The sequence below is a fragment of the Leopardus geoffroyi genome, chromosome D2, assembly GCF_018350155.1.
Source record: "Leopardus geoffroyi isolate Oge1 chromosome D2, O.geoffroyi_Oge1_pat1.0, whole genome shotgun sequence".
NCBI classification, from domain to species: Eukaryota; Metazoa; Chordata; class Mammalia; order Carnivora; family Felidae; genus Leopardus; species Leopardus geoffroyi.
The window spans coordinates 62,975,034-62,993,084 of record NC_059334.1 but is presented as its reverse complement, the minus strand read 5'-3'; the positions used below and the strand labels follow the sequence as shown (position 1 = coordinate 62,993,084).

The 18,051-nt window shown below is 55.2% G+C and overlaps 1 protein-coding gene across 2 annotated transcripts in view; it reads left to right on the top strand.

Annotated features, from left to right (window-relative positions):
* The window catches only part of LOC123577043 (inositol 1,4,5-trisphosphate receptor interacting protein), a 23,688-nt gene extending 5,637 nt beyond the window's left edge, over window positions 1-18,051 (top strand). The window contains exons 1-2 of one of the 2 annotated variants that reach the window (XM_045438817.1): window positions 3,635-3,734; window positions 14,293-18,051. In XM_045438817.1, coding sequence (XP_045294773.1) covers window positions 14,306-15,964 — 1,659 coding nt within the window. In that variant the 5' untranslated portion in view covers window positions 3,635-3,734; window positions 14,293-14,305 and the 3' untranslated portion in view covers window positions 15,965-18,051. Of the gene's footprint in view, window positions 1-3,634; window positions 3,735-14,292 lie in introns of those variants that run through there. The other variant, XM_045438816.1, reaches the window with a different exon arrangement.

Sequence of the window (18,051 nt, the reverse complement as noted above, 5' to 3'; positions counted from 1 at the left end):
CTTGGACCAAAGAGCATGACTCCTTACAGGGGCTTCTGGCAGCTTCCGTGGTTCTGGGTTTCCCTTCTACAACCTGAATTTGGAAGGGGAGCTTGGGGGCTAGGGGTGCAGTGATGGGGAGATCAGGAAAGTGGCTTTCCCTTCTTCACCCTCACCCCCAAAGGAAAGTAGAGAACAAGGATGCCCACGTCCTCACTACAGGGACTGATTTAAGAGAGAGCCTTCATTCATTGCTTGAGCGAGAATTTACTGTGCACCTACGATGTGCAAGGCAGTGTGCTAGGGATTCATTGGCCTCATGGGGCTTTATCATGAAATGCACACAGAGAGGAGGAACGTCTGGCATCCGCTGTGCCAGGAACTGGTACCAGCTGGGAACAGAAGCAAGGTCTCCCAGCTCACCTCTCACCAGCTCTAGCATGCCCCATAGGATTTCAGATGATTTAGGGGGCGCCTGGGTGGCTCAGTTGGTTAAGCATTTGACTCTTGATTTCAGCTCAGGTCATGATCTCATGGTTCCTGAGTTCGAGCACCCTCTGATGGTGCAGAGCCTGCTTGGGATTCTCTCTCTCCCTCTTTCTCTGCCCCGCCCTCTCTCTCTGCCCCTCCCTCTCTCTCTGTTTCTCTCCTTCTCTCAAAATAAATAAGCTTTTTTTAAAAAAAATGCAGAGACTTTCCAGTGGCTTAAACTAAAGCCATGGAAATTCCCTTCCTCCCCAGTAGTTCACGCAGGCAGTTGAAGTATACCCGAGATCTGGGGAGTGACAGGCATGGGTATCAACTATGTCCTGCCAGAGGACTGAATCCCTCAAAGTCAGAGTGTCCAAGGCTAGAAGACAGTAGGCTGACCGCCCACTCCTGGTTCCCTCTTGCTGTGTGACTCACTCAGTTTCTCTGCCTGTTTAATGGAAACAGTAGCAGCCAGGACCAGAGAACATACAGAGCACTTTAAGATCCTCAGATGGAAGTCCTGGAAAAAGTACCAAGGCCACAATTTTCAAATGACTCACTTCCAGGTGAATGACCTGGTGGGACGCTCACTGCCTGGGAGGGGGCTGCACTTTGGAGCTATCCTGGGCTGCTCCTGCTTTCTCCCCCATGTCATTCCCCTGCGGTGGATACAGGAAAGTCTCCTTCCAACCTGCACCAAACCATAGGGAGGGTGTTGTCATAATTTGAGTCCTGCTTGTTGGCACAAAACCATGTGCTGTTAACAGACTATTCTCCTGGGAGCCTGTTTCAATAACCTTAGAAGTAGTCAGGGGACCCGCCTGAAGTTCATGAAAAGGTCCTTTGTTCACTGAGACTTTGTTCCAGAGGGGCAGGACCACAGCCAGGCGAGCCTGGACTGGAGAGGAAGAGAATGAGGGATCCCTCAGCTCCCCCACTGCGTGCTGCCCCCAAAATGCCACTTTCTCCCTGATGCCTCCCACCAAAACACACTACCCAGTGCCAGGAGGGCCATCACCCCCTTTTCCCAATGCACCGTTCTTTCGGGTGAATAGTGGTCTCAGACATCCCAAGTCACACTCCCAGAATCTCTGGGTGGGAGGAGCTTTGAAAGCTCATTAAGTCTGATTCCCTGCTTCATGCCCAGATTTCACCTAAACTGTCACCTTCTTTCCAAAACAGTACAGGAAAGCCCATAGGTGCACTGTAATATTTCACAGATACCAGGTCACTGAGCAGCACAGCATCATGGGAAGACCAGAGGCTTAAATCAGTCCTGAGTTCAAATCCCAGCCCCAATCCTGAGCTAGTGGCCTCACCACTCTGTGCCTCAGTTTCCTTATCTGTAAAATGAGGATAGTGCCTCTTTTGGAAGTTTATTATGAAGATGATTCACGTAAAGCCTCTTGCACAATGCTAAAATGTCAATAAATGTTACACATTGGTCACTATTTTCTAAATCCCCCCATGGGGTGTCAGGGCCATGGGGCTTGCTTGTCTTTTTTTCCAGAAAGGGAGAACGGCTTGCCACTCTTCAAGGGTTGCTCCTCTGCTACTTCTCTTACTTAATTTGCTTTGAACCCTATAACCCTCCATTTATCTTACATTTCTATAAGAGTCTGAAGCAAGGAAGTGGGTGTCAAGGGCAGAGGCAGCTGAGGGTCAGATAAACGGTTCACTCCTGGGTTGGGTCATCTTCTCGGTAAACATCGGTGGTGAGTCAGCCTGCAGTTAGATGCAGGCCGTCCAGACCTGAGGCCGCTGAGGTCTGTCTCCAGGGCTGCATCTGCAAGGGGTTTTGCTCACATTTCCCAAGGCGCTTAACAACTGTTAGCACTTTGCTAACTTTCTGACTGCAGAGTGCCTCCCAAGGAAAAAAACAAAAACAAAAACAAAAACTTACCAGTTACTTCATCAGGGATCTCCCACTCCACTCCCATTTCAGATTCCTGCTCCTGGGAGTAAACGCAGTGAGGGTTTTCCCCGGTCCTGACTTCATCCATTCAGCAGGTGTTTGTGGATGGCCTGCACCTCTCTTTAATGCCCAGGCATCAGGGACCAGCATTGGTTTCTCCTTCTAGGTGCTCAGAAGGGGTGGAGGCGCTGTCTCTATTGATGCTGCCAGAAGGGGGTGGCAGTGGGGGGTGAGCTGCAGTCTCCCCAGGGGCCAAGCTTCCTGCTCTCCCTCTGTGGCAGCCTCTGGGGTCTTTCAAAGCAACAGGGGGGTTAGGAGACAACCAGACTAAGTCCCCAGGCTTCTGGAGTGTTGCAGGGATGTTGACCGACACCACCCCCCCCCCCCCCCACCGTCCCTAGAGGATTCCCTAAGATGCAGGACTTAACAAATCAAAAGAGACAGACCCATACCAACACCAAGATAACAACGTCCTTTACGGAGCACGACCACGTATGTGACTACCATGCCGAGGAAGTACTATTGTCACCACAAGTGAGAGACTTGAGACTCAAACCCAGGCCTTCTGATTCTAGACCTTGGCTCCATTGCCCCTGTACACTAAGCCTCTACAAAGCGTTAAGCTCTTCTGAACTGAAGAGCCTTGGGCTGTTTCTCTCTGGGTGGCCTCGGGGTGGAGTGTGTCCTGTGAACTTGGCATTGTCAGTGTCTGCTTGCTGCCTGCCCCAGCCTGACCCGCACGTACCTGCTGTACCTGTTTGGGGACACCTACTATGTGCCAGGCACAGCCCCGGGCAGAAACCAGGGCAGGGCTCAGGCTTCAGTCCATCCCTGTGGCTGGATGTCATTTTGTGTAATTCACAGGGAAGGGGACTCTGTGCAGTCCTAGATGATTCCGGGGGTGATTTTGCCAACTGTTCCTGGCCTTATGGTCTCGGCCCTCTGCTTTCCGGGACGGGGAGAACTGATTGGCCCTGACTGTGGCGGCCCTGGTGGGGGAAGGCAGGCTAACTCTGGCTCTGGTGTTCAGCCCGGGTTCCTGCAGCAGCACAGAGGCCTGCCACAGACTCTTAAGTTTTTTACGACTGGGTTGGCCTCCGTCTTCTCTTTGTGTCTCTTGCTGTTCCCCTTTATTAAGATGAAAGGGGTTTTAGATCTTTGCAGGCACAGAGAGTGTGTGTGTGTGTGTGTGTGTACACACATACGTACAGGAGGCCCAGCGCTCTTCCCTTCCTCCCCACCCCTCTCCCCCTCTCTCCAGCCCAGCTGGGGCCCAGGCATTGTGTCAGGTACCGCCCAAGCCACAGAGGACCCGGGTGGGAGAACGGCCTGTTCACTGTGTGGGGGCCAGAATCCCTCAAGCCAGGACGTGAGTAAGAGGCGGCAGGATGGGGAGGGTGGGACGGGGAACTGGCCTTTCTGTGGCCATGGAAAAGTCCTGGGGGCCATTGCCCTTGCCTGCAAGGCCAGGTTGTCTTTGTGAGCAGGTCTCTCTTTGTTCTCATCCAGGGATCACAAGGGAGGTGGCGCCCAGCAGTCTGTTTCATTCCACCCATCCCCAGCTCATCTGTGAGAGGGGAGGCAGGGTGGCCAAGGGAGGGCTTTGTCTCCACTTTGTTTTCCTTTGTATTTTCTCTCTGGTTCCTGCTCAGCCCCCTTGAATACCCTCCGCATTGAGCCAGCATGTTTGCTGTTGTCCGGAGCCTGCTTTCTGTCCCTGCAGCCTGCCTTCCCCCCATCCCTGCCCCACAGCCAAAGTGTCTGAGCGTTCGCTGCCTGGGGGCAGGGGCTGTAGAGGACACGGGTAGAGGGAGAGGAGGGGGACAAGTCTGGGGAGCCGTGGCATCATGGCATCGCTGCCTGAGGTGGGTGTTCATGCTCCCTCCCAGCCGGTGCTCTTGTGGGCGAGATGGGGCCCCGAGGCAGAGGGAAATTCTGAGAAATATTAGCTCAAGCCAAGTCAGCATCTGACGGTGTATGAGGGCTGCTTCACTGTGAGAGATGGTTAGCTCTGTGTTCCCATTGTTCATGTGCCCCTATGATTTCAGGGCCAGAAGTCTGAGATGGGAATCCGGGATCAAGGGACATGCTTTGGTGCACACCTGCTTGCTGTAGGAAATGCATCCTTCCTAAGAATGGAGGGTGCGTGTGGTGCCTTCTTTTGAAAGCGGGGGTCTCTAGAGTGCAGGATGTGAGCACGCTGGTGGGTCCCCAGGATCGCACGTGTCCTTGGCGCATGAGCAGGCAGGGCTGGAAGCAGTGGGATAAGACCAGAGCTCAGGGAGCTCACTACGACAGAGGTGCGGGTGGGGTAAACCTGGGAGACGGCGGTGCCTGGCCCCTCTGCTCTTAGTCTGTGAGACCTTGAGCAACTGCCCTACCTCTCAGCACCTTGGGCTCCTGCCTGTGCATTGGGGCCGCTGCACCGATGAGCCGAGCTAAGAGGCAGGGGAGCAGGCATTGTGGGGTACCCGCCATGGGACGTCTCTGGAGATGCCTTGCACCAGACACAAGGCACCAGACTTGCTTGCGCTCAGAGGGACTTAATAAATATGCCATCTCCCGCCTCCCCCAACTTTGTTCTGTGTCCCTTTCAAGAAAGATTTCTCTCAGGAGTTGAGGGTGGAGAGGATTCAGGAAGGCTCTTGGAAGCAGTTTCTGAGATGGACTCGTGTGAGGACTGTCCGGCAGGGTTTTGGTTGCATGGTGTGGACGCGGTGTAGGGAATTTGGGGCAGCGCAGGAGGTGTTTGGGGGACAGTCAGTAATCTGAATCAGCCAGAGCCAGTAGGAAGGGAACTGAGGCGTCCCCCAAGGCTGGGTGGGGCCAGGCCCTGAACATCGTCTCAAAGCTCTGACCTGTGTCACATGGAAACTGGAACCCACTGAAATGAGGGAAGGGAGACCTCCAGGGCAGAGGCCACCGAGGGTGGCTGGGAATTACAGCTCAGAGTTGCTGTTTGCAAAGGTCCGTGCCAGCTGGGGTGGGGAGCTCCGAGTTTAGGCGAGGAGCAAAGGCTGTGTCAGAGCTGGGTGGGGCAAGGAAGCTGCACTGTGCATTGAGACTGTGTTCGTCTCCCAAGACTGCTTTGACAGAACACCACAAACTGGGTGGTGAAACAACAGAAATGATCCTCTCACAGCTTTGGAGGCCCAAAGTCTGAAATCAAGGTCGCCGCAGGGCCACCCTGCCTCCGGATGCTGCAAGAGGGGATACCTCCTTGCCCCGCCCAGCGTCCAGTGGTTCCAGGCCATCCGGGCCTGGCAGCTTCCCTTCAGCCTCTGCCTCTGCCTTCTGTTACCTTCTCCTGTGTCCTTTTGCTCTTTTTCTGTTTTAAGAGACACTTGTCACTGGATTGTAGGCCCACCTGGGTAATCCCGGGCCAGCTCGTCTCCGTGATCCTTAATTTAATTACATCTGTAAAGACCCTTCCTTCCAACTAAAGTCACATTCACAGGGTCTCGGTGTTAGCACATGGATTTATGTTTTTGAGGGCCACCATTCAAGACACTGCAGCAAATGTTGGATTCGAGATGCCCTGGGGAGCACAGACGAGAGAAAGCTGGATGTGGGCCCAGACTCACGGCTGCTGGGGGAGCCCCTTCCTGTCTCTGTGGCCTGCAAGCCTCACTGCCATGCCTTAGCCTGTGAGATGCTGAGCCTCGGCCTGTCTGTCCCAGGACGCTGTGATTTCCCATGACGTGCTGTGGGGGCATCGGCATCAGGCTGCATGGCTGGGCGGAAGGACACCGTGTCCTTCCTGGGAGATTGATGGCTTCCCTGCCGTCCCCGTCCGTTGCGTGCCAAGGGATGCACATGAGCTGCCGATGGAGGAGCGGGAACAGGAAGGATGTGGGCTCTCCCACCCACATCCGCGGAGTCCAGGCCCCTGTCCCTCCTGCACTCGGGCTGGCCAGCTGCATGTCCCAGGACCAGGGAATGGGGTTGGCATCCTGGTGACTTTTTGGAAACCCCTTCCTCTTCCAGAAGTAGGCCTTGAGGAAACTTAGCACTTTGGCCGGTGTGATTGGGCACCCACTGTGAGTCTGGCCAATGTGGCCATGGGGCAAAGACAACAGACCTTACCTTGGGGAGAAGACCTCTCCCCTCACAGTGTAAACTTTGCCACGGGCTCTCCACTGGGCGTGGAGGGGTGGGGGGTACCTCTCCTCTCTGCCCTCTCCCCTACCCCTACCAGGACCCAGTGTTGACCCCTGCTTCTTCCTAGTCCAGATCTCTGCTCAGTCAGTATGGGTCTCCCCTGGATTGGCAGCGGGGTTGGGGGGACAGTGGGGATCCGGTTCTCCAGTCCAGGAGACCACAGACCTCAGACAGTAATACCAGGTGCTACTTAGTGCATACCCATTAAGCTACAGAGTCTCTATTTTCTTCTAGTTCCTGGAGAGGCTGTGGGGAAGCCCTTTATGTAAATCCCTGGCACAGGCTTGGCACACAGCCAACCCCCATAAATGCCGGGTATGATTATTCAGAGGGTGGCTGCTGGGACGACTGGGAGACACTGGGGACAAATATTGAGCCGAGGGGACTATTTCAGGAAGTCCTGTTCACAGAGGAAATAGTAGGTGCTGGTACTGCTGAGGGGGAAGAGTAAGGAGTCCCAGGGTCAAGGGCAGCCTTGAGGGATGCTTAATGGGGGGGAAGGGGAACTGGACAGGAGAAAGGGGCCTGTGGACCAGGGCCCACAGGCTTTAGGTGGCCTGCTGGCATTTTATTTGGCTTCCATGGTTTTCAAAGAATTTTTGAAATAGCACCCGACAAATGTAAAATTGAGGGATATTGATAAAATCCAGATCTCAGATTTATCTTGGGATAAAATCCCCAAATCTCTTGGGGGAAAAAAACAAAAAAACGAGATCACGCCATTCTTGGCACACGGAACATGGGATGTAACGGCTCTGGCCTTTAGATAAAGCTTGTGCGACTCCATCCACTCCATCCCCATCCCTTAGATGTGCAGCCTCTGCAGCCTTGCCCATTTTCTGTGGGGGGTCTTTCTCCACCCCCGTCCCCCACATGTGGTCTTACAACCCCTGCCTTCAGGAAGGGTGACTGAAAGGTGATAAGGGAGGGGACCCAGGGGCCATGAGGGTGGCAGGCGGGAGGAAGGTGAGCCTGGCTAGAGGCCAAGGCAAAGGTCCTGCTGTGGGGGAGGGGTGGGTGGAAGGTGATGGGTGTGGCTGGGAGGACACTGAGAAGAGGAGGCACTGGGGCCTAGAACCTCACCCCCCCTACCCACTTTCTCAAGGATGCTTTGTTGGGCCGCTTCCTTCCTCTTTCCTCACTTCCTTTCTTTGCCTGCCGCTCCCTGTCTTACCCAGGCCTGAGGCCACCTTGGCCCAGCCCCTTGCTCAGCCCTTCCCCTGTCCCCACCCCCATGGAGGTGCAGGCAAAGAGGGACCGAAGCAAGAGATGCGCTTGGTGAGGCCGTTCTCCTCTCCTGCAGAGGACTCTTCTCCTGGAAGGGTGGGGGCCATCTCTGCTGAGTCTGTCTGTGCCCCTCTCCCCGGCCCTGAGTTAGGTGACGAGGAAAGAGGTTGTGGAGATACATCGCTCCGGCAGCGGCCGTCTCCTCCCTAATACGTGATCAAGTCCGCTCCAACATACCGGGCACCTGCAATGGGTGCTGAAGGAGGCAGGAGGACATTCAGTTTCGGAACTTCCTGAAACTAGCCAGGAAGGCAGGGCCTGGTGGGTGAAGTGACACAAGGGAAGAGCAGGAAGGTGGCCTGCACCAAGGGGCAGGCTCCCAAAGGAGGGGCCCCTGAGCTGGCCCTGAATGAAGATGCCCCTGGGCTGGGCAGGGAAGCTTGTCTGACACCAGTGTGCAGTGTGGGCTCTGCTAGAGGGAGGCGTGCAGTCACAGGTGAGACAGGCCAGACACGGGAGGAGAACCCCCCAGGGCTTCAGACAGACTGCGTGCTCATGGGGCCCAAACCACCACAAAGACTCAGGGTCAAATTCGTGCTCTGCATTCAGCCTTACACTCCTGTTTCCTCAAGGTCTGGGAAACTCGGGGCACAGCCAACCTGGATGATTTGGGCAGTCGTCCTTGGCAGTGATGCCTGGCAGGTGGTAGGGCTCATGCCCTGGGAGGTTGGAGGGAGAGCAGAAGGAGGGGGACAGACTCACTGCAGACAGGGAGTCTTAGAAGTCACACAGTGGACCTTTCTGTCGTCAGTCTCGTCACAAAATAGGATGTTGCAGCTACCTGACTAATGTTCTGAAAATCAAATGACAAAATGCATGCAGAGTGCTCAGCCTTGTCAATTTTGGCAGAAGTAGAAGCACCACTTCTCTCCGGTCTGTGCGGGAACCCCTGTGAGGGTCCACAGGGTGATGCCTACCGGGACCACCTCCACCCTGCCCTCCTCGTTGGGCATGCCTCCTCTCTAGGTCTCAGTTTCCTCATCTATAAAATGGGGCTTAGATGAGTACAACATTGAATTCTGACTTTATTAAATTTGTGGCTTTATTTCTCCCAAACAACTGTGTACCTTGTACCTGCACAAGACCAGGCACACAGTAGGGGTTCAGCCCAAACTTACCAACAGCTTGGTCTCCCTTGGCCCCTGCCTCCTCAGAGGGTGCAGAGCCTAAGCAGTGGGATAGGGCCCAGTAACCCCATGGGGCCTGGACTGCAGGTGGCTTCTCCTGCCACCAACCCACCTCCTTCATTTTGTTTCATAAAGAAACGACCTCAGCTGTTCCTTTCAGCTCTGAAGATGACGCCAGGGACTGGGCCACTTTTGCTGTTGTAATTAGCACAGCTAATTGCACCTGACAGGCTGGGCGTGGGGCAAGGTCTTGGCGAGCTGCAGGTCGGGGCTGCCGTGACACTGCAGGAGCCACACCTTTCTCTTCCCTGGAGACCTGCCTGGCTTGGGCAGGGCTGGTTCTCAGACTTGAGTGGGCACTGGAACCCACCCGCGAAGGGCTTGTTAAGACACCAGGTGCTGGGCCCCAGCCTTGGAATTTCTGATCAGCAGGTCTGAGATTGCACCTGAACATTTGCATCTCTAACAAGTCCCCAGGTGATTGCAGTGCTGCTTAGTGGGGACCATATTTTGAGAACCACCGTCCCAGGGGACTGCTGGCTGCTGAGAAATGGGTCCTGGGCACCCCTGCTGCTGAAGCCACAGACAGCTAGCTCTGGGTGGGGGTAGGCAGCTGGTGGGGCAGAAGGGGTGTTGATGAACACGTGGGGCCGGACACAGGCTCTCACTGCTTCAGGTTTGTTGTAGGAATTTGTCTGGAAGGAGGGTACTGGGTGGATATGGAGCCGAGGGCTTGCACACCCACATCTCCCCAGCCAGTGAGCACAGGGAAGGTCCACAGACAAGGAGGAGCCCCCAAAGAACAGAAACGAAACTCTCTCCCTCTGCGTTTTAGTGGTCTACTGCTCATGTACCATTTATGCCCGCAGCTCATTCTGTTCTGTGACAGTCCCGGGTGGCTGTCTGCCTCCGCTCATGAACTGTGGTGTTCTTCCCGCCTGGGATCATGCTGCCCTCATCTGTGAGGGCCCTGCAGCATCCAGCATGGTCCTTGCACGTAGTAGGTGCTTTGTAAACATAGCAGGGTGGAAAGAACTTGGGCTGTGCAAGTGGAAGCACGCAGAACAGACTGCATCTCAACCTGGCTGCGCCTTTTCTCGTAGTGTGGCTAGAAAATTTCTTTGTCTCTTGGGCTTGGTTAATCCATCTGTGAAACCAGGATAATACCCACCACGTAGAAGGTTATGGGGGGCAGGGGCACTGTGCACCCAGCACATCCTAGTGAGGGCTTGATAAACAGAAGCATATATCTATTAGACAACTCTTAGTGGCATTCATTGGATTAAGCTGTGATTGTGGGGGTGGGGGGATGCAGGAGTGACAGACCCCAGGGAATAGAGAAGGCATCTGGGGTTTCTCCCCCAGAGTCTGAGGCTTCCGGCCGGGCTCAGAATAAGGGTCTGAGAAAACCATTAGTCTGGGCTGACCACCTGCAGCCTTCTGCCCAGCCCCTGCTGCCTCGTGACCCTGGCCCTTTGCCAGGCTAAGTTTAGCTGTGACCTGCATGGGCCACTGCACTCTGTAGGCAAGGGCAGTGGTGGAGAGGAACTCAGCAGGTTTCCTGCTGGCTTCCTGGCAAGCAGACAGACAAAAGCCCTCAGAGGAACCCAAGTTAATTTTCAAGCCAAACCCAATCGATGTCTTGGACCACATGCCTGGGGCAGCCTTGTAGAGCTGAGAGCCTTGGGCCAATGCAGAGGTGGACAGTTTTCAAATTGGGGGAAAGGGGCCCTTTGGGAAGGGTGGGGGAGGCGCACATATATATCCATGGCTCTGGGAGAGGCTCCCAGATACCTGTCTGTCCCTGTGGTCTCCAACAAGACTCACACCACTCTGGTTCCTTCTCATTCTTCTGGCCCAGTGGCCCCAGGGCAGTGTTCCCTTTGGTTTGTTTTGGGGAGGAAAAGTAGAGGATCCACCCCGGCCCCATCTAGTGAGCACTGAGCGGCCACGGCCTGTTCGCCATCCCTTAGGGTGCCATAGGCAGAGCCGGCCTATCCACACGTTAAAAGCAAAATTATACCTCATCTGATCCCTGGGAGGGAGTTGCGGTTTAAGTAAGGACTGAGTCAGAACTCCACCTCCGGGAGGATCCAGGCCTCCAGAGGCTTCTCCCCTTTGCTGGAGGGCAGGGTGGGCAGAGTGGCATGCCAAGGGACAGCAATACTGGGGGAGCATTTTGTGCTTTCACAGCACTTTTGAGCGTGCTTTGCTCCGCACTCCTAGGACTTGGCAGGGTGTGCTTAGCAGGTGAGAAAACAGAGGCCTGCAGAGGCCTAAGGGGAAGGCCCTGATGCTGTAGGGCATCTACTCTGTGCCAAGCACCTGAGATGAATTATCTCCCTTAACTCAACCTCCCTGTGAAGGAGGGTCTGCTGTTAGCTCCATCTCACGGGTAAAGCAGTGGAGTCCTGGAGAAGCAAGACCACTCAGCAAGGAGTAAAGTTTCAAACCCAAGCCTGTCTGCTTCTATAGCCCAGGCTCTTTCCACTTTGTCACCCTCTCCCTCAGGCTCCCAGCAAGTCTTGTAACCCTACAGCTGTCCAACTGTCCGTGGTACTGTGGGCCGCTTGCATCCTCCTGAGTACCTTGTAGAGGCATCTGTGTGGCCCATCAGGAACCCCTGCAGGCAGGTTCACTGTGTTTCCCCATCCCATCACTTCACAGCTACACTTTTATAAGAAAACTTGCTCTGAGGAAAGCTAAGAGCTTTTTTTTTTTTTTTTTTTTTTTTGGTTAAGTGCTTTATATGCATTACCTCGTTCAAGCTTTGCAACGGCAGATATTATTGCTATTTTATGGATGAAGAGACTGAGGGTCTAAGAAGTTGAGTTGTTTGTCCAAGGTCACATAGCATGTGCTGGGCTCTGTCTTGTCTACTCTGGAATCCGTCCTCTTAACCCCTTGCACACAGAGTCGATGGCTCCAGTTCATTTGGAGCTTTGAACCTTGTCTGTCACAGTACAAGGAGGCCATTACAGCCCTTGAACAGGGCCCGAGGATGCACACAGGTAGCCCTGTGGAAGCTGTTGGGGAGGGAGGAGGAAGACTTCCCAGTCTTAAGGTTTGACAATGGTGCCATTGCCCACTCGGTAGCAGCCTATCCTGAGTTCACATGAAGACTAACCTCCCGGGTCAGGGGTTGCCCAGGATTATTACTGTGACTTGTCAGGGCCTGCTGTGCCCAAGGTGGCCTGTAGTACAGGGGCCCTCAAGGTCCTCAACACCCCCAAATTACCTGCTAACTGGCTGTTGCCTGGTGCTCTGCCTGTTAGCACACCTTTATCTTAAAACCCTGACCCGTGTTAATAAGCCAGGCTTGGACCACCCTGGCAAAACTTTCCATTGATGTGTCTCTAATGTGGAAACCAGGGCTGACCTGTTCCTGCAGTTCTCTAGCACACTGCTCCTGGTCTTGGGGAAGAAAAGCTGGCTAGCTGCCCCCTGTCCTTTTTCCTCAGCCCGCCCACCTTCCGGTCTGACTTCCTCCACTTTCTCCTGTCCTCCGTCTCCTCAAGTGCACCCCTGAGGCCTGAGTGTGTGTGCACACTGAATTCGGCTGCAGGCGGACCCCTCTTTTGGTTCCTGCTTGCGTGTCCAGCTGTGTCTAGGATGGAGTCACATCTGAGCAGCGGGCTTTTCCCAAGTGTGGCAACTCGGGTCGTGTACATCCTGGCACTGCTGGCCAGAATCTGCAGAGGTTTTATTTACCTGATGACACATACCTGTTCCTTGGCACCATTAGGGTAAGAACCCGAACAAGTGGTTATAAGGGTGCAAGTTGAAGGTTAAGAAATAGGGCTCAAGCAAAGTGGAAAAGCTCCTATCAGCATGTGTTGGCATACAGGGGGCCAGGGGAGCCCTCTGTGTTTTTTGTTGTCTGACAACGACCTCATTTGGCCATTTGCCCTCCTAGCTGAGGTCCCAGGCAGGGGGAGCAGGGCAAGTATGGAAAAGGCCCGTTTTTACTTCTCAAGCTTCCTGCCTAGGAGAGGAGAGGGTGTAATAGAAGGCTCAGACTTTAATGTGGATGGTATTAAAATGCAGATTCTGGTTCAGTAGGTCTGGGATGGGGCCAAGGTTTTGCGTGTCTAACAAATTCCCAGGATTGAATGGGGTTAGCTCTTCCCTAAAAGTCGCTTGAGATCTAAAACTCCATTTGTCCTGGAGGAATGGAGTATTGCCCTTCACACTAAGAAGTCAGATTTAAAGTTTAGAAGATTCATGAGAGCAAATCCAATGGCTCAGTCACTCTGGTTGTCTCCAAGATGGCCCTGGGGAGAGCTCTACCAAGGAGAAGGCCAGGAGGTCAGTGTCTGTATTTGGGGTGAGGCCTCACATATCAGGAGAGGTTTACAGCGGGGGAAGACAAGGGCCCAAAACTGCTTCAACAGCACTTGCTATTGGATGAATATATGCTGTTCACCATCCACTGCTGTGTACGCACTTTCACAGGTCACGGCATCCATCAGTACTGTGACCCTGTGGCTACCGTGGCTTTCCTCTTGTACAGTAAGGACACTGGGTCTCAGAGAGATGTGTTGACATGCCCAAGGTCACACAGCTAATTACTTGGGACTCAGCCTTCTTGTTCTCAACCACTAGGCTTTACTGCATTGAGGAAAGACCCCTTTGCCACAAGGAATTCAGTGGGGGGAGATGGGTTGAAGTGATAGAAAAATGACTCAAACCGATAGAAACAAAGCATAAGAAATCATTGATTTATATGATTTTAAAAGTCCAGAGGCAATGGATCCAGAGAGTCTGCTTTTGTCTATGTTGGCATCTTTCTCAAGCAGTCCCCCCTTTGAGGCAGCTGGAGAGCCACCGGCAGCTATAATCTTGTTCCCTGGCAAACGAAGGCCACAGGGCAAGTCTTTCTCCCCAACGGCCCCAACAAATCCTACCTGGGCCTCCCTCCCATTGGCCCCAGTGAGGTCCTCTGCTCCTCACTGAATCCACACTGTCGGGGCAGGGAGTAGCTTGGGCCTGAGTTGTATGTTCCTCCCTGGAGCCGGGATGGAATTATCCACCCAAGCCATAGGACAGGGAGCAGAAAATGGTTGACTGCTGGGGAAAGTGGGTTGCTCCTGCCAGAGAGAGGAAAACCTGGGAAGACAGAAACAGGGCCATCTCTGTGGGTTGCTCAGCCAGGATTGCTGGTGTGGGACTCTTTGCAGTTCTTTCTTCCAAGGCTCCACGGAAGCACACAAGGAGACCGCGGGTTGGGTGGGAGAAGAGCCATGAAACATTCACCAGCTCCATGGGGCAGGGGTTGGTGTGAGGGTCCGGGGAAGAAGCCTCACGGAGAGACGCTGGGTGTGACCGTTGATCTGTGTCTCTGTGTGACAGGAAAGTTGCAGCCATGGCTCTGGGGCTCTTCCGAGTGTGTCTGGTGGTGGTGACAGCCATCATCAACCACCCGCTGCTGTTCCCGCGGGAGAACGCCACGGTCCCCGAGAACGAGGAGGAGATCATCCGCAAGATGCAGGCACACCAGGAGAAGCTGCAGCTTGAGCAGCTGCGGCTGGAGGAGGAGGTGGCCCAGCTGGCGGCGGAGAAGGAGGCGCTGGAGCGGGTGGCGGAGGAAGGCCAGCAGCAGAACGAGAGCCGCACGGCCTGGGACCTGTGGAGCACCCTGTGCATGATCCTCTTCCTGGTGATCGAGGTGTGGCGGCAGGACCACCAGGACGCGCCTTCACCCGAGTGCCCGGGCGGGGATGAGGATGAGCTGCCCGGCCTGGAGGGTGCTCCACTCCGGGGCCTCATCCTGCCCAACAAGGGCACGCTCGACCACTTCTATGAGCGCTGCATCCGGGGGGCCACGGCTGACGCGGCCCGCACCCGGGAGTTTGTGGAAGGCTTTGTGGATGACCTGCTGGAGGCCCTGAGGAGCCTCTGCAACCGCGACACAGACATGGAGGTGGAGGACTTCATTGGCGTGGACAGCATGTATGAGAACTGGCAGGTGGACAGGCCGCTGCTGTGCGACCTCTTCGTGCCCTTCATGCCCCCCGAGCCCTACCACTTCCACTCAGAGCTCTGCTGCTCCCGCCACTCCGTGCCCTTGGATCGCCAGGGCTACGGCCAGATCAAGGTGGTCCGGGCCGACGAGGATCCCCTGGGCTGCATCTGCGACAAGACCAAGCTCGGGGAAGACATGCTGTGTCTCCTCCACGGCAAGAAGAGCCTGGCGCGGCCAGGCAGCGAGGTGGAAACCCTGCTGTGTGCCAGAGGCGCCCCATACCTGGACGCGATGCAGGTCATGAAATGGTTCCAGACGGCCCTCACCAGAGCCTGGCACCGCATTGCCCACAAATACGAGTTCGACCTGGCATTTGGTCAGCTGGACTCCCCTGGGTCCCTCAAGATCAGGTTCCGCTCAGGGAAGTTCATGCCCTTCAACCTGATTCCCGTGATCCAGTGTGACGACTCGGACCTGTACTTTGTCTCACACCTTCCCAGGGAGCCCTCTGGGGACGCCCCGGCATCCAGCACTGACTGGCTCCTGTCCTTTGCCGTCTACGAGCGACAGTTCCTCAGGATGACGTCGAAGGCGCTGCCTGAGGGTGCCTGTCACCTCAGCTGCTTGCAGATCGCCTCCTTCCTGCTGTCCAAGCAGAGCCGCCTGACTGGCCCCAGTGGGCTCAGCAACTACCACCTCAAGACAGCCCTCCTGCACCTGCTGGTCTCCCGGCGGCCCGCCGACTGGGAGGCCGGGCAGCTCAATGCTCGCCTGCACGAGCTGCTCCGATTCCTGGAGAAGAGCCTGCTGGAGAAGAAGCTCCTTCACTTCTTCATTGGCAACCGCAAGGCGCCCAATGCCATGGGACTCCCTGAGGCCGTTCGCAGGGCCGAGCCTCTCAACCTCTTCCGGCCCTTCGTCCTGCAGCGAAGTCTCTACCGGAAGACGGTGGACTCCTTCTATGAGATGCTGAAGAACGCCCCAGTGCTCATTAGCGAGTATTCCCTACATATCCCCTCAGACCATGGCAGCCTGCCCCCAAAAGCTGTTGTCTTGTAAAGTATCCAGGACCCAGAGGGCCGGGGTGCAGGACACCCCACATGTCCACACCTCTGGGAGTGTCTACAGGGCCTGTCCTGGGAAAACAGTGGGCTTTGTTGGGAGCCTCAGCCCACCAGGGAATCCAGGCCCTACAGCCCGGAGGAAAGAATCCCACACTGGAAGCTGGTTTGCTTTCATGCCAACTGGGGCCTACTGGTGAGGTTACGGTCTGGGTTTGGTGGACGCCCTGCAGCTTACTTTTGGATCACCACAAATGGCCAAGAGGATGATGAAGTACTCCAGGGACACTAAGTTAAAGACAACACAAACATCGATTTGAGTGCAGTTTTTACCTCCTAGGTCCAGTCTTTACTTGGATATCAATAGACGATCTCTAGGAGGGCTGACAGGGTAGCATGTTAAGACCCTGCACCCTGTTTCCAGTCACTCTTGGCCCCGGCCATCTGCACCCAAGGCACTAATAGGGACAGCCGTGGGAATGTGCAACCTTCTGTCCACAGCCTGCAAAACAGGAATCTAACTGCAGCTGCCATTTTTTAAGCTATTTGGAAAAAAGACCAGGTAGAGATTTGAGGCCCCAGGAGGCCAGTGTCTCTGTTGCACAGAAGTGGGTACTTGGTGGCAGAGAGAAGTTTCATGTGGCCGCTTTTTCAGCTACACATCTCAGGGTGCACCCCCTCACCCCACCCCTTCCCCCAGTGTGCTGAACTCTGTGGATGCCACACACCGTGCAGGGTACAAGCTCCACGGCCCCTCACCCCTCTGTATTCTCGCCACAGCCGGGTCTCCACGTGGTGGGGGAGGGCAGATACCGAAGGTGGAAGCTCCAAGAGACACAGGGTGAGTGGGATAAAGGATAGCACCTACACCCAGGGTACTCTGGTCTGGTTCGCAGCCTGACCTCTGATGCCCGGTTTAGAGAAAGTTGCAGAGCTGAGAAGTGACAGATGCTGTAGCCCTGAGTTTTCTTCAGCAGGGTCTCGGTCCCAAAGGAGGAGTGCCTGGAGGCCAGGGGAGACCCAGCTCCATTTGTTGGCCCCAAGACTTGCTCTCTCTAGTGGGGCTCCCTCACTGCACAGAACCCTCTTTTCTGGAAGGGGCCTTGCCAGCCACACAGATGACCAAGACCCGGAGAGGCTCAGCTGACTGGGAGCACACAGGGACGGTAGTGCAGACCCAGCCCCCAAACCCCAGAGAGGTCACCTCAGTGCAGCCAGGGGCCCCGGTCACTGGGCAGGTGCCAGAGCCTGTGGTAGGCGCTGGCCTGTCTCCAGGCCTGTTTAGGGGGGTTGGGAAGCCACTCCTCCTCCACCTGTGGCTTCACTGGCCCTTTGGGAGTTCCTCTCATGGCATTGCCTCAGTAACCCTTACACCAAGCCGAGGGGGAGGCAAGAATGAGGGCGCCGGCACCAGCACCTGGGTTCCCCTCCAGGGTTTAAGCCGGCCATGCCTGCTGAACAGCCTACCCGGTCCACCAGGCTGTCAGGCTCACCATGAGCTGCAGAGGATCCTGTCCTGACCCCAGAGGTCCTCTCACTTGGCCCCAGGGGCTCTGGAAGATGGACAACCGGTTTGCCTGCCAGGGTTTACTCGCAGCAGGCTGGGCTGTGATGGAACACTGAAACCTGTAGGAACCCTTCCGTGTGAGCCGGAGTCAGACTGCACAGACTGGCGGCTGGGGCTGCAGGGAAGGGGCGTGACCACGTGGCCCCCAACAGTAGCCCCAGGCCCCCCATTCAGTTGGGACTTGTTTCCAGAGTCGGGTTGAATTTCCATATTTATTATTGCCCGTGCCTTGCATTCCCCCCTCCTTCATCCGTATCTTATTGTGCTTGGAGGAGACCCCACAGCCAGGAACCAGCCTCCAGAAGCCAGGACCAAGCCTGAACCTCCCTTGGCTCCCAGAAGAAAGTTCACTGAAAAATAACCTTCTGGCCTCTTGTTTATTCAGAGATGCCAACTCAGCGGGGAAATGGGGGTCTTTATGCAGCAAAGCTGCTTCTGAAGCAGAGAGCAGCAGGGCTCTCGGTGTTTCATGCTGCCTTATTTATATTAAAGGAAGAATTAAATTCTTACAAGAAGTA